Source organism: Falco punctatus (genome assembly GCF_963210335.1).
Source record: "Falco punctatus genome assembly, chromosome: 9".
Taxonomy (NCBI): Eukaryota; Metazoa; Chordata; class Aves; order Falconiformes; family Falconidae; genus Falco; species Falco punctatus.
Window position 1 is genome coordinate 44,890,764 of NC_137589.1, and position 16,088 is coordinate 44,906,851.

Consider the following 16,088-nt stretch of genomic DNA (forward strand, 5'->3'; position numbering starts at 1 on the left):
TCCCTGGAGCCTTCTCTTCTCCAGGCTGAACAACCCCAGCCCTCTCAGCCTGTCTTCATAACAGAAGAGGCGCTCCAGCCCTCTGATCATCTTTGTGGCCCTCCTCTAGATTCAGTCCAACAGGTCCACATCCTTCTTATGTTGGGGACCCTGGAGCTAAATTCAGTACTGTAGGTGGGATCTCATGAGAGCAGAACAGAGGGAGAGAATCACATCCCTCAGCCTGCTGGCCACACTTCTGATGCAGCCCAGGATACAGTTGGCTTTCTGGGCTGCAAGTGTATGTTGCTGGGTCACACTGACCCATCCTTTATTCCCCATGCCACATGCAGTTGCATGGAGGCATTTAAATTGGACCCCTGATGAAGCTGACTTACTGGCTGGAATTCCTTTGTGCTGCTCTTCAGGTGATCTCCTGCTGGCCTGTGATCCCCCTCCAGGCTCTGGGTATATGCTGATGGCACTGGGATCTGGTAGGAGTGGGATGAATTGAGGTTCCCCTCTCCTAGCAACTTTAGTTTAAAGCCCTCTTCACCAGCTTGGCCAAATGACCAAAGATGATCTTCCCTTTCGCTGACAGATGGACCCCGTCAGCCCCCAGCTGACCAGGTTTCTCAAAGTGAGTCCCATGGCCTCAGAAGCCGAATCCCTGGCTGTAGCACCGTCCTGTAAGCATTTGACGATTCACCATATTCAATGGGCCTTTTCAAATTCCTTCCCTTTGACGGGCAGGTTTGATGAAAAAACTACTTGCACTCCAGAGTCCCTTACTGCTGCTCCCAGGGCTCTTCCTGACACTCCTCAGACTGCTCCTGGCTGTGTACTGGTGCTCATGTGAAACAAAAGCAGAGGATAATGGTCCGTGGACTGTACCAGGCTCGGTAGTCTCCCAGTAACATCCCTGATACGAGCCCCCAGTAAGAAGAAGTGCATCAGGGTGGCAAACGGGTGCCTCTGTACCTCTCAGAAGACAGCTGCCTACGACTGTCACCCACCGCCTTTTCGTAGTTGGCTGGTTGTGTATCAACGGGGAGCAGCTCGGGCTGCCTTGCTCAGCTCCAGCATCTCTCCTGATGCGATGGGTCTTTCCTCTCCAGTCTGCAAAGCAGTGAAGAAGTTCTGCAAGGGCACCTCAGGCTTCAGGCGAAGCCTCTTCCTCCTACAGGTCCTTGCTGTTGCAAGCTTCCATTCTTCCACATTACTGGTGGCCCTCCCTCCTGGGTGTGCTGGTAGGGGAGTTTTTGGCTGTTTGGCCATGGGTCCGCTGCAGACTGCACTTGGAACCAACTATCTAACTCCTTCTCAGCCTTCCTGATGCTACACAGCCTTCTCGCCGCCTCCTGCAGGAGGTCCTCCACCTGGGCACACCTTTTGCAGGCAGGTCTGCTGCCTGTCCCTGCCCCAGGTGCAGACAGGAATGATAATGCAAGAAAAGAAGCAACAGCTACTGGATTTAATAGTTGCCCTTCTTATGCCATAAAAATCCTTAAGCACATCTCACCATCAAAAGATCTTTTTAATCCGTAAATGCAGTGGATAAGCCAAGGGGAAAGAGAAAAATAAAACAGGACATTCCCCTCCTCCAAATCAGAAAACTTCAGAACTCCAGAACAATCCAGACAGACGCCTCCATTTTCATACCTATCCTTGATATAGTTTCAACGATGTACGTTGTGCTCACCCTTATTGTTCTGAGTAATTCTGCTCACTCCAATACGCCTACTTCCATGAAAATGGGCTACATCTTGTCTCTCCATTCACAAATAAAATAAAATAAAAAACTCCATTCTGATCAGCCTCCAACCTAAGTCATTTTGTGATGCTGCTGGAAAAGGGAACTCACACGCTTTCCACGGGGACCAACTGTGAAAGCCAAGTTTTGGCATCGGTGAATGAATGTTGCAGAAGGGAACAATTCTTTGGAATAAAGTGGAGTTGTGGTCACCAACTTCCACGCCACCACCAAAACAAGAAGACGAAATTCAGAAGTGATACATGATACCTTAAAGGCATTCTGGACAGGGATATTTTTAAAAAGTTTACCAGAGTATGCCTGGAGGACTTGTAATGCCACAAGTAGTTCCTAAGTGAGATTTAAATTAACTACTGAACACTTCTAGAAAAGGAGCAAAGAGCTTAGCAGAGTCAGGTTTCATCCATTATCTCCTCAGTAAATTCAGCTTCAAGAATTAATGACCTCTGGGCTTTGTGTGCTCCCCATACTCTTGTCAGCTGTTAAACCGCTGCTTTTCTGCAAAATCAGGCCAGCAGCCCAAAACGTTTTAGGAAGAACAATTTATAGGCAGCGCTGGTTAGTAATTTGGGGCCAGATGCATAAAAGGATTAGAGTCCGAAGTCCCATCTAGCTTCAGCTTCAGAAGCCTAAGTCCCAATCCAAGATCCGCAAACCACCCTGTCATTTTCCATCTCATCTGGGAAGTGCCCAAACTCTTCTGCTGCTTCCACTTTTTGACAATATTGCTTGCCAGGCACCTCAGGGTCTGGTCTGCAGCACACAGCACCCCAAACTCCCTTGCAGAGGCACACCCCGGCTGATATAAAAACTGACATTTTCCTTTTTTCAGGCATGTGCTCTCACCACCGCACAGTTTATCCCAGGATGTGGAGAGGCTCAGTCCCTCCCACGAAGGTTTTGCACTTCGTATGACACGAGCACACATTTCAGGGATGAGAGCACCCGTATATTCCCCAACTGAGCATGACCATGGCCCAGTGGTCAGAGCTCTCAAACAGAAGCGAAGAACTGTGGATTGCAGTTCCTGCTATGATGGCTGTTTATGTACTTCATTCAACAACTGTTTCCTGTAGAAAGGCCTGTGACTTAATAGCTTAAACACTCTCTTGGCACGTCAGAGGGATGTGCTTGACTCAGAGTTAAGGGCTGAGAACGACAAGTGGAAACACAAAACCTTCTGTTGAGCACATCAAGGCACGCAAATCCAGCCACCGGACGCTACTGGGGACACAAATCCCTTTTCTTTTTCTTTAATTTTTTTTTTTCCAAACTTCCACGCTAGCTCTTTGGGTAAAATTCCCTAAGAGCACTTTTCATGATCCCCTTCTGATGTTCAAAGGTATCATATGTCTGTGTGCATACACAAAGTCACCCCAAGAAAGCCTATACATCCTACGTGGGATTGCAGGTTCTGCTCCACAGGTCAGACATATAAATGTTGGCTGCTGCTATGAGGCTGAAATTTCTCATGTTCAGTGCTTCACTCACTGAGGCCTGAGAATGACAGCAATAAATCCAGAGAAATGAGTAATAACCCAGTGGGATGGATGGATATTAAGATACACCAGTGTCTGCATCTCACAAAACTAACGATACCAGCCTTTTCCACCAAACATTTTTGTGTGTGGTCCCTAAAATTTTAGTCCCTAAAGCCAAAGTAAACACGCAGTGATACACCTCTGGGTTGGCAGAGAGGACCTGAACTGATCTCTCTTTCAATTTCTCAGTTGAGGTGAACTCATCCCAGCGAGAGAGCAGATCGGTAACTGGGAGCTGCAGAACTGGCAGGACCACTTGACTCACCTATTTCCCTTTTGGGCATTAAATGAGATAAACTTAATATTCAGGCAAAACAGCATCTTCTCTCTGCTCCCCTGCCTGCCTGACACATACAGACATTTTTGCCTGATTTTTGAAGTTTTCCCCTAAATAATGATTACAAACGCATCACGTATGAGACAGAGCTGACCCAGAAAGGATTACAGTGAGCCAAACAGAATACATCTGATTACAAAAGCTGGAAGGGTCCCTTTTTTCCCCTGAATTTTGGCACTGAAAAACCTATTACAATTTTGCATATACTGTCGAAGGACTCTACAGCTCCTACAATATGCCCTATAATAAGAATCAAAGACAGGGTCCAGGGGACAAAAGGGGGCTCTAAACCGTACCCCCACTCCCCCATGTTGCCCACACCTAGGTATAAAGGGGAAGAGGAGAAGATGATGTCTGCATGGGTTGAGTATAACCTTCAGGTTACACGTAGTGATTTTACATTAATTTTTGGTATTGCTATTTCTGCTCTACAGTGATTATCTACTTCAAGAGTACAAAAATAGCATCTTGAGTACTTAAGAGGGAGGAAACGATGATATTTGGTTTATCAACTGTGTCTTCTGACAGAAAATCTCCTGTTTGTCAACTGATGTCTATATTCCACTGAGAGAACCTGGTGGCAATCCAGGCATATCCCCTTCCCCACTCCTTCCACACAAAGCTAATGAATTGACTACATCCAACTAATTGATTAGCTGGACAGTAGCTATTAAAACAGATAAGGAATGAGACAGAAATCAACAATATTTCACAGTATAAAAATGTATACAGCTTAAATAATCATGTACGGTAATAAAAATTATTGCAAGTGTTTTGTTTTCCAATTAAAAAATACCAATCTATATATAATAAAAGGTTTTACATGTTCAGCATGCCTTATCAAGAAAAGCAAAAACTTCACGTATTATTAACATGTCAATACATATTTGCTACAGAATAGCATTTTGAAAAGGGCTCTTCATTTTCTACTTTATTTAATTTGTGGTCACATATCATCTTAAAGGAAGGCCTCTAAATTATCTCAATGTACCATCCTGAAACATCAGTGGAATTAAAAGCCTTCAAGGAGCACTCTCAGACCTTTTAAAATTTTTTTATTTTTTTTAATAGCAGTCAGCAATGCAAGGTCTCGGCTCCCTAGAAAGCATATCCATAGCCTCCTGAGGAAAAAGAAAAATCTACAGCCTGGGAATGAAAAGCCTCATCACCTTCCACCTGATGGTGCAGAATAGGGCTAGGAAGCCCTGCAGTGACTTCTCTGGGTGTTAAGCACGTCACACAGCATAAGCTAACTGTATCTTGCTGACTGCTCTCAACACCACCACAACAATCTTCAGCAGAGATAACCTAAAAACATTTGCCTGTCTGGTGCTGCACCCTGGATGAGACTTTCAACAACAACTGGGCAAGATTTTGAATTATCATAAATAACCTCAATTGTTCTTAACTTCTGGCTTAGATTTATACCTGAAACCTGACAGCAACAGTATTGTTACAGAGGTAGTCTCCAGTCTACGTGATCAGGTCCCAACAGCAGAGGAGATAACACTTTGATAATTTTGTGCTGGGAAAGAGTGATGACCTCCTGGAGACCTGAAGTACGTGGGGTCTGAGGAACAGTGTGCTGGCACCAGCAGCTGCTTGAACGCATCAGTCTGACTCTCCCTGCTGACGTCGTCAGAGATTGAGCACATCTCTGGACCAACTTCAAGGATTTGCTCGCCTGGGTTTGGGGTTTTTTAAAAGGATCACACCCCAAAACCAGGCAGTTATTTGGAAGCTGTAACTATAACCATAGGGTGTGCATGAAGGGAGGATGTGTCAGGCCATACACTACATTCTATAATGAGATATTTAAATGTTTATGGAAGGAGGTCTCACCAGGCTCTCCAAAGTACATGCCTTTGTTGCTCTTATTTTATAAAGCACAGTGCAGTTTATAACTATGGATAAAGTAACCCTGAGGATCCCTGAAAAACCCGCAGAATTCGGGAGAGGACAAGTCACACACCAGATTTCGATAAAACGAGTACCAGCTAGCAAGAAACCAGCAAGACTAACAGAACATGTCTTTCCATCTGCTTACTTTGTTCGCTGACTTCTCTGGTGTTTTCACAGTCAGGTCAGCTTGCTTTCCTTTCTTTGAAGGGGTTCTCTTTATTTTTGGTGAATGAAACTTGCCCTTCAACTTCATAGTGAACGAGGAGAGATGGGAACGCTCAGAATCTAGAAAGACACAGAAATGCATTACTGGATTAGGGTAAATTTGCTGAAGCCAGGGACATTGTGTTACAGCTTTATCTGGAAGATAATCACACTATGTAAATTTATTGCAACCATGTGAATTTATTAAGTGGAATGGGATAAAAATAAATAAATCTGTGGCTCTGTATTGTGTTTCCAACTGCAGTATCACCATCATTTGCTTCCCCTCAGAGGCAGCAACACCGCAGTGTAAAGGCAGGAGCAGGGGGATTGCTACCACTCTGTGCCTTGGAGAGAAACAGAAAAACACCTCTCAAAAGCACTTATCTCCAGCAGATCCCGAAGTACTTTACAAAGGAGGTAATCATCGTCCTCTTTTGCAGATGAGCAACTGAGTCAAGGGGCAGAAAGTGACTTAGAGGCCTCTGGCAGAGCAGAGTTCCTGCGCCTGTTTTGGCCGGGGGGCAGCAGCCACCGTGGGTGTGCAGGCAGGGCTCCGCTGGTACCCGGGGCTGCTGGCTGCTTCAGGAAAGGAAAACACAGTCCGATGTCATGCCCTTGCCTGTCTGCTGATCTCTACCCACTTCACCGCCTTTGAATGTGGCTCCATGGGTAACCTCATACTAAAAATCCTAGCCCTTGCCATTTGCAATGGATTTCACTTCAGATGTACCAGACAAACCAAAGAACAGAGGCATCCTTGGATATCCAAGGCATCCTGGATATCCTGGCATCCAAGGATGCCAGGGCATCCTTGAAAGAGCATAATTACAGAACTGCTCAACTCTTAAAAATTGCATTTTCATGGGGGTTTGGTATATTTAAAAGCAGAAATCTCAAAGGTTTGCAAACATGCTATACGCAGACTTACTGTTGAAAAGTATTTTTACCTGTTTAGCCACTAAGCTAAATAAAACTAAGCTGCCTTGTAGACCAATTTAGAACATATTTTGAGCAAAGAGCATTTTAATAAATGAAGGTCTGAACTGCTCTCTAGTGACCCAGATAATTCAGCAGAAGTTACCAAACTTGTTTTTAACTACATTATCAAGAAAAGTAAGCAGTTTTGCTGTATGTTTCATTCTTCTTTTCGATTATTTGGGAATTGACTGCACTGGCTGTAATGAGTCAAAATGACACAGTGCCATGCATGCAGCACTGCACCACCTTGTTAGCATGCAGACTGCAAACAGAAAAGGCTGCTGAGTCAAATCTAGCACCCAGAAGCTAAATACCACACTGCAGTGCAAACACCGCTCCTCATACTCAGAAATCGCCTAACCACAACTCAAGGGAAGGAACCTGTTCTTGCCTCCCCGTAAAGGCTGTCTCCCTTTAAGCTTGGTTTCCTGGCAGTGTGTTAAGACCCTGCTATTAACACCTTCACCAGCGCCAAAACTCTGGTTAGTTCTGTCCCCTAGATCAAAATTTTGCAGGCATTCTATTAATGGAAGCTGCACCAGTGCTGATTCTAATCTAGTCAGCCTGCAGACCTGTTCTCCATTTACAGGAGTAAATGTTTTTCAAAGTTTTCTTTGTAGCATAAAGTCCTGTTTAATGCACTGAGGAGGGAGGCACTAAAAAACCTTGCTCACTGCAGATAAATCCAGACATATCAGTTGGCCTCTGAAGAATCACTTACAGCAGCTGGCACCCTAACTTAGCAACAATTTACGTCATTGCTTTACATCCACCAGGGGATCTGCAAACATTTAAAACCTCTCCGGCTCCACAGGGTGCTGAAGGTCACCACTGAAAACAGTTCCTGGCTGCTGCAATAATGCTCTCGTACATCCCCCTACCCCCCCCCCCCCCCCCCCCCAAAAAAAAAGAAAAAAAAAAGTATTTATTTATTTCATACACCATATGAGAATTTCTATATACGCATGCTTGCCAAAAGAAGTCATGGCCCTGAATTTATTTTTCAAGAACTGGCAAATAATGACAATAATTAATCTACAGGGAAATAATGGTAGCAGCAACAAATTACGTCTGGCTCCTCCATGGGCTGCAGCGAGATCCAAGCTGTTAGTCTGAGTAAGAGAATGCTCAATACCTACAAAACCCTTGGTGGCATACGGTGATAATTTTGCTTTGTAGGGACAAGAAACGTGGGAGAAAGATTTCAGAAGACTGTTTCCTTTTCTCCTTCCCATCAGACATGCCTACCCACCTTTATGGGGCGAGCACATGAACGGCTCCCCCAATGCGTGTGCGTGGTCAGGAACCTCCGAAAGGAGATGTCTTGTCAGCACAGAAACTTTCTCTTCTGCTGACAGCAGATCCCCTTCACCACCAGCAGCCTAACGATTGCCCTTCGCTCTCTTTACCCTTTTGTCACATCAAAGACTGAATTATTTGCATGCCACACTCCAAGGGGACACAGACCTACAGAGCGAAGACAGAAGCAAGTGGCCGGAGCAGAATAGGAACTTCTTAAAATAGTACTAACGAAGTAAACCAGCTGACACTTGCAAAAATAATAAATGTTATTGTTTGAATAGCCCTGCTAAGTCTTGCTTTGAAGATCACAAATTAATGCAGCTTTTTACTACCATGTCTTTCCATCTACAACAAGCATTTTCCAGATTTCATCTGCTCATAAGTTTCTGATGCATTTGCAGTTAAACAAATGAGTCACAAACCAATATTCTCTTACACTCAATTACACGAAGCACTTAAAATAGTGCTCTTCTTGTTCCAAGCACATTACAAACACATCTTTCTCATCCTTAAAACAGTTAGGTCTTAACCTTACTCTGCAGATGGGAATCAGGCACAAAGGTGAAGAAACTTGTCTAAACAGAGCAGGGGGTGAGTCAGTGACTCCAGTATAGCTTCTCCATCAAAATGCAAGTCTCGTCCCTCTCCCCATGTTCAGGAATCAAGTGGTGGAGCTGCTGTGATTATATTCAGTGAATGCCAACACACATTATTTGGCATGATAGGCTTTACAGTCTTCAAGCAGAAACATCACTCAAGCATTCTATACAGAGTTTGCATTTCAATAAATAGGAAGGTAGTCTAGCTCAAAGGTGTAAGTTACCTAAGTTTTTACAGATGAAGACTGAAACTTTCCTGTGAAAAGCACAGCTGAGCAAGACTTCCTAGACTGGTTAGCGTAGCGCTGGTCTGCTTAGAGAAAGTCACTTTCTTTACACTATATCCTAATTTAAGCATCTAACACATCCTATGTCTGTCCAGTTAAGAAGTTGAAACAGCACAGCATGCCTTTACAGATCAAATAATTTGATAACATACAGAGAGAAGCAGAAAACAGAGCCAGTGCTCAAAACATTTCTCCTGACCCTCTGCTCCTTCCTGCCTGTCTACGGTAACCAAACCCCTTAATGCAGCATTGAGGTTGCTCCTGAGTTTGGTAGTCTGCCCGCTGGAAATTGTTCTATCATATTACCCTCGCCTCTTATTGATGAATAACCGGCAGTGTTCAACGGGAGTCTCAGCACTGGCTTTCTCAGCTTCTCCTTCTCCCTTCTGGTGTGCAAGAGAAGGGCACCCCATTCTTCCATGCAGTGTCCGAATATTTATAAGACAAACAGAAAAAGACAGGGTAATAAACTTGGAGTGATTTCAACTGGAAAGGGAGGGAAAAAACCCACACAACACTGTTTCACCAAAATGTTTCTGTCTCGAAGGAACCACTGACTTTCTGTCCTCTTGTATTTCATCTGTCGGGATGCTCTGCTGCTGCACACAACCAGAATTAAAAAATCCCTTCAAAATTACTTTACTATGGATTTGAGTTTCTTGATTTCTGACTGGAAGATTTAATATGTCACTTGTTTCATTGCTAAATCCACCCCCCTATTAACGAGGCTCCTGCTCCGTTGTGCTTGAACACACTCCAGCTGTTGAGTCATGGCCCTGCTCAGCTCTCAGGCTTGTCTCCCCCTGGCCGGCACGCGGCTGGGGTCCGACCACACACACAACACGAGAGTGCTCTCATACATGCCTGCTCCGAGCAGTCCCACTGCCCGGTGGCTGGAGGGTTTTTTCGGTACCCTGAGAGCCCCCTGGGTCGGGCAGCCCATGGCCAGCCAGAAGCCACCTCGTCCCCCAGCAGCTCCGCCAGCTCCAGCAAAGCAGTGCTACCTACCAGTTTGCTGACAGAAAGCTAAATCTGGTGAGGAAAGAACTGCAGAATTTAAACAACAGTGAATTAAGAGGCACAAGGGAGGGTAGATAAATCAGCTTATCTGCTTGTGGGCGAGGAAACTAGGCTGCTTAAGAGAAAGCCGGCAAGTCAAAGCCCAACGTCCACCACTGCCATAGTCAAATGGTCCCTTTCCACTTGGGTTCAAACGAACACCAGAAATTAAGTCGAAACACGTGCATACTGGTGAATTCCACCAACCTAACCCAGCAGCAAATTACTTACTTGAAAGTCAAAGCGAAAGTTCAGCCTTTTACAGAGCTCACTCACAGCAGACTTCCCAGCTGCCAGGTCCTGTTCACCAGTATAACCAGCACCCGGGAGGCTTCAGAGGTGGGAAATAACCCCCGTCTGCTTCGGACCTCCTGGTCGGGGTGGTGTAACCATGGCACAGCTCAATGGCAGGCAGGCTCCAGCATCAGGGACAGACAATTTAACTTATTAATAGACAAGTTCAACTGGTCTACTGCTTGAATCATACCAAACAAATTGAAAATAGACTTTTTTTTTCCCATTAAAACCCACTTTAGAATACAGCACCTTTTCTTTCCTTCACCTGAAAACCTAAACCCTCCACCTTCTCTCACTCTGTATGTGTTCACACACCGAAACCCTGCAGCTTTAGAGAAGATCAAGCCTTAAAAAAGGGTTATAGTTCATTTTCCAGCTTGAACTGACTCTTGCGGCTCGTTAGAAAGAACGAACTGGAGTCTAAAAATCTTATCCCACAAATGGCTCCCTTTTCAAAGGCCATTTGGGTCTCCACTGGATGCACATATTTAAAAGCTATCAGATTAAAAATAACAGCAGATATCTCTCCCCATGTCATAATGAAGCTATTGTGCACATTTTTAATCAACCGCTCCTGCCATTTATGCCACGAGTCCTTTGAAGGCAGAGGTGACTTATGTAATGAGTTACACAATGATGCCCATTAAAATGGCATTTGTTCCCTTGGGCTCAGCTCCACCATTTGAGGAAGACAAAAGGCAAGTTGCAAGGCTTCAGCTAAACCCTAGCTGACAGGGACTTTAAGAGTTCCGAAGCAAAAGGAAAAAATAATGAGCTATAGTTCAAAACGACCTTTTCGCTGAGGATGTGTCTGGTGCTACGAGAGGCTGTGAGGCTGGGGCTCTGGCTCTGGCTCTGGCTCCTCTAGACTCAATTCTGCTGTCAGAAACACAGAACAAGCAATTCAGGACAGACAGATGGGCACGAGAGCTTCCCAGGATAATCACAACACATGTTGCAAAGCAGAGGTCTTTCAAGATTTTGTATGAGTATTGCTAGAATTCCCAACCATCCTCCTTCCACTGTTAAGGGAAGGGCTGTAAGTACATACTTGTAAGTTCACAGGTCTGTGGGGCCTTTGCCCTGGCTAAAGCTTTTGGGCTCTCCTGTAACACAAACATTAAAATAATAGTGATTGACAGAAAAATCGAAGCCTTCAAGCTTCGCAGAAATGTTGCTCTAACCTGAAACGCAAACAGCCTCTCCCAACAGCCGAGCCCCTCTGCGGAAGAGCTGGCAAAGCTGATGCAGGAGGCATGACGTGAAGCTCACCCATCAGCTGTGGGCAACAGAAATCTACTGCAGGGGCATTTTTAAAAATAATTTTTAATAATGTTGTGGTGGAGGGCACCTCTGTCTGTCTTGCGACAAAACGTTCAAGCCTGCCAGTGTGCAGCGATGGGGATGGAGAGCCAGCACTAGGCTTTCAAGGAGGGTTGAAGAAACAAACGAGGAGAACCCCAGATACGTTCCCAGCCCTTTGCCACCTGCAATATGTAACTCAGCTCTTGCTTTACGCAGCAAACAGTCCTCAGCTACATTTCATGCCCTCTTTCTCCAGAAGTCCTGGAGAAGTTTAGAAGTCTAAAAATGCTGATATGCAGCATTTGTGCATTGCTGTGTGTTCACAAAAAGAATGAACTGCGATCGTGACTATAGGAAAGACAGAATTAAAACACCCCTTTTAAACGTATAAGTGCATCACTGCTGCATCATGGGTGCTACAGAAGCTTCAGACCTACCACTTCCATCTCTGTGAATTTACTTCTCCCAACTTTACCATTACCCCCAGAGACTGAAGCAAAGAGAATCTATTCAGAAACAAAAAAAGATTCAGTAGGGGACCCAGAAAGGAAAAAAAAAGGGAGGGTCCGGTGTCAATCAGGAAGTTTGCCCACCCTAACCTTTGTACCTTAGGTGGAGCTGGTTGTAAGCTGCTCCAAGTCCCTCTCCAGGGAATCTGACTGCTAGGAGAGCCGCCAGATTTTAGAGGAAAACAGTGGAGGAAGGGCAGCTCGAGAATCAAACAATCATTCTTGAGCGCTAAAGAAACTTTTCCTTTAACATCACGTCACCTTCGAAGCAGCCAGCTTTTGGGAGCGGAAAGACCAACTGCCCTTTTTTTTTTTTGGCAACATTACAGTGAATGAGCATAACCCAGCGAGCATTAATGATGTGCAATGACAGCACACAAACTTCTATGGAAAAGGGAGGCTCAGTTCCCTCTCAGCTGGCCAGGCAATGCTCACTGACTCACAGGCTTCATTATTTTTTATGCCGCCCTCTGGGGCCTCCAGAGGAAGCAAAACATTTTTATTTGTCAGAGAGCACATTTTTATTTTTATACTCCCCCCCCCTCCCAAGCAACCATGAATGAGGCATCTCCAGCTGCAGCAACCTCACATGGAAAGAGCTCACAGTGTTTGCAAGGGGTTTGCGAGGCACAGAGGGCAACTTATCAATTCAGATACATCTCCCGACTGCAGTGAAAAGGATTGGGTCAGTCAACAACATTAATTTTATGGTGCATTAGTATTACAGCTCTTCTTCCTTCCAGCTTCATATTTGGAAGCAAATCTTCAGGCTGCGAGGAAGTGAAGATGCATCAGACCAAGCAGCAAGCTCAGAGCAGCTGACCATGTTCCCTCCTAGTCCTCTTCTGAGCCTGAAGTATTTCAGAAAAGAGAAATCTCCTCGCATGCACACACATAATCCAGGAATCCTTTAGCTGCTGAAACTGCAGCAATGCCACCCAACTGATTTACGGGTGGGGGGGAAGGAAAAAGGTACCATCAATTGAACAGGGAGGGATTTACGGGAGAAGAACTTTGCTGCCCAAGTTCACTTTCCTCCAGCACACCAAAGCTGTCTTTGAGACTCCTTTTTGAAAAAGATACTGTAATTTATTGATAAGCAGCAGACAGGACTTCTGCTCAATTTTATCTGAAAGCAAGCCACTCCAACGCATTGGTCCTGTATCAACTCACAAGCAGAAATGTTGCAGTTCACTGAATCACTAGCAAACTTTTGTGTGCAGCATCTGGTAAGTCTTTGGTAATTTCCCATTTAAGTACTGATTTTACACAGCCCTACAAGCCCGAGAGAACTAATGGGATTACAACACTGGTAACATAACTCATAACTCCCCCTGTGCCAGCAACACTAAAACAACAAGAAAGTCAAGTAGCCTCCAACATCAACATGACCGCTGTGGTCCATGGTCACCCTGCTCTACACATAAAAGCCACCATGGCTGTTAACTAAACATTTAATTTTAAATGGAAAAAAATAATCCAGCTACAGGCATAGCCTCTGCATTACTTCAGCAAACAGCTCTGAGCACAGAAATTGCAACAGTTGCAAGGGAATCTTTTGAATTTCTCTGTTCACCAAACATGACTTAATATGGGGTCCGTGGGCATCCCCGCTCGTCTAGCGGCTTTATGAGGATATAGTCATGACAGTGATTCAGACATCTAAAAATAAAGCCCTGCAGGCACAAGTATGTGTGTGCACTACCTGAGTCACTCCAGGCTGTAGGGAGCACGCAAGCCAAAGCTAATTCGTTTCATTCACGCTGCTGCCATGGCTGAGCAAAAAGCCTTGTCACTGAGCTCAGCTTAAACTTTATCTCCCCTCCTCTCATTTTACTCAAGCACATTTAGACTCCTTCCACACTGAAAAACCTTTGCTAGGCTTGGGTTTCAGTCATACGGCTGTCAGCTTTGAAACTCAGACCTGAAAGATTATAACCCGATGTTGCTGAAGCTGTTTATCCATCTCCAAGGTGATGGAATGTCGTCACTGGCACTCTGCAAGGATGGCAAGCAGAAACGCATTATTTTAGATGCTTTAGGGAAAAGCCTAACTGCTCACAACCTGCCTACAGGTTCAACAGCTGAAAAACAAGGTTGTAAATGACAGTCTTGACTTTGCCTTGGCCCCCCAGCACCAGTTTCAAATGGGAAAAACTCAGCCCTCTTTCATCCTTGGAGAATAACCTCAGCTCTCATTCATTAGAAGATGGAAAAAAAAAAAAAAAAAAAAAAAAAGAGAAGCTGGCTCGGATCTGCCTGACACAATTTCCAGTTGCTTTGGACATTACTAATTATAGTCATCTTTATTTCTGACCTCTGATTACAGAATCTTTGTACATCCAGTCTGAATTGCAAAGCTAACCCCTCTTTTCTAGTAGGCTTGGGAAGAACCTTATCCCCTGCCCAAAAGCCACTGCCCACACTCATTGGAGCTGAGCACAAGAAATAAGATCAAAACATGGAAAGCATTTGCTTAAACATGCTCAATTTTATTTCCTTCTTTAGCAAGTGCCGTAGATTAAGGGCAACAGTCCAGGTGAGAATGTGATGTAAGCTCTGTTCCATGCATGTTAGGAGATGAGCTAACTGCTCTGCAAGGAAGCCTCATTTCTCACTGTTCTGACTAGCACTGTATCCTCAGGGCTCAGATGCTGAAAAGCAGATACTTGGTTCAGTAAAATTAAACATGCCTGCACAACTTCAGTGCACCATGCTGGGGGCTCACATCTCTGCAAGAGAAAGAAAAATGAATTTCAGGAACCAGGCCAGTACTATCTCCTAGAGGCACTGCAATACCAGTGTAAACTTCCCTAATATTGCTTACTCAATAAAACAAGGCATCACAGGAGGGCTATGCAAATCGCTAAACTTTGAAGTACTACCATACTGTTGCCCCAAAGGGCCAGCTCTCTATCTCCACATACAGACAAGCCTGTGTGCAAAGTGATACAGCAGCGCTGCAGGTGTGAAATTTCTGATGTAATCAGGTCAGAAGCTGCTTTTCCATTATTGTTGTGCTGCTCGCGTCAAGGGTTAAGGAGCTGCAGGCCATACCCTCAATTCCATACCCTATTCTATACCTGATAGGATCTGCAACCAAACCATCACTTTTATTGCCTGCCTGCAGGCAGTAGGAAATTTTAGTCTTCTATAAGCACAATTTGAAACATCAGTGCCTCCAGCAAGGGGAAACTGAGATGTTAATTGAACCGAGCAGCCCAGGAGGGAGCTACGTCTTTGTGAGCTGCAGGATCATCTGGGGATGTAGCACATCCCTAGACCATCGTGGCAGGAAACGTGAGGTAGCTCCTGGAGTCCAAGTGGGATGTCTACCTCTCACTCTACTGCATATAAACATTAAAAGTTACTTTAGCAGTAAACAATTATTTGTGACAACTTTCCATCTTATCCTGTCACCTCATGCCTGAATTAAAATCTCCTGGTTAGATCGCTCTTACAGACAACAGGTTTCAAGAAGACGGCATACTGCTACAAACACCTGCAGTTCTCCCCAATCTTTTCAGCAAATCCTGACTTTAAAACAAACAATAATGAACTTCTACAGAAGCAAACGCCGGCAGATCTGTACAAATGTCTGCAGAAACACAAAGAGAATCTGAAGGAATCCATGCCACCAGTAGTACGGAAACAGTCACTAGATTTTACTTGTTAACGCTGAAGAAAAAGCAGCTATTCCCTAGCTATTTCAGAATATTATGTAGCTTAATGCTACAAGCCTAATGACAAGTTTGGAAACCTACTTAACAAGGGGATAGCTGAGTCCAATTTCTTTGGAGCTAAATTCTTTGCTAGTATGCCGTGTTATTTCTGATATCACCCTGGCTATCTGTGTTTAAACAGTTACTGTTACCTTTAATGGAAATTACCAAAAGTGGGCCCTACAAAGAATCCACTTCTATTTTTTAATGAGCTTCCAGTCTACTGATACAGGAAGCTGGCCTGCATTTCAAGAAGAAACACCTTCAAGGCTAACATACAACGGCGTGAT

The 16,088-nt window shown here is 44.6% G+C and overlaps 1 protein-coding gene across 6 annotated transcripts in view; it reads right to left on the minus strand.

The window, feature by feature from the left end:
- Positions 1–16,088, minus strand: part of RAPGEF1 (Rap guanine nucleotide exchange factor 1) — a 92,010-nt gene that overhangs the window by 51,865 nt on the left and 24,057 nt on the right. For all 6 annotated transcript variants that reach the window (XM_080402962.1, XM_080402965.1, XM_080402966.1 and 3 more), the window contains one exon: positions 5,679–5,818. In XM_080402962.1, the coding sequence (XP_080259088.1) occupies positions 5,679–5,818 (140 nt within the window). The remainder of the gene's footprint in view (positions 1–5,678; positions 5,819–16,088) is intronic.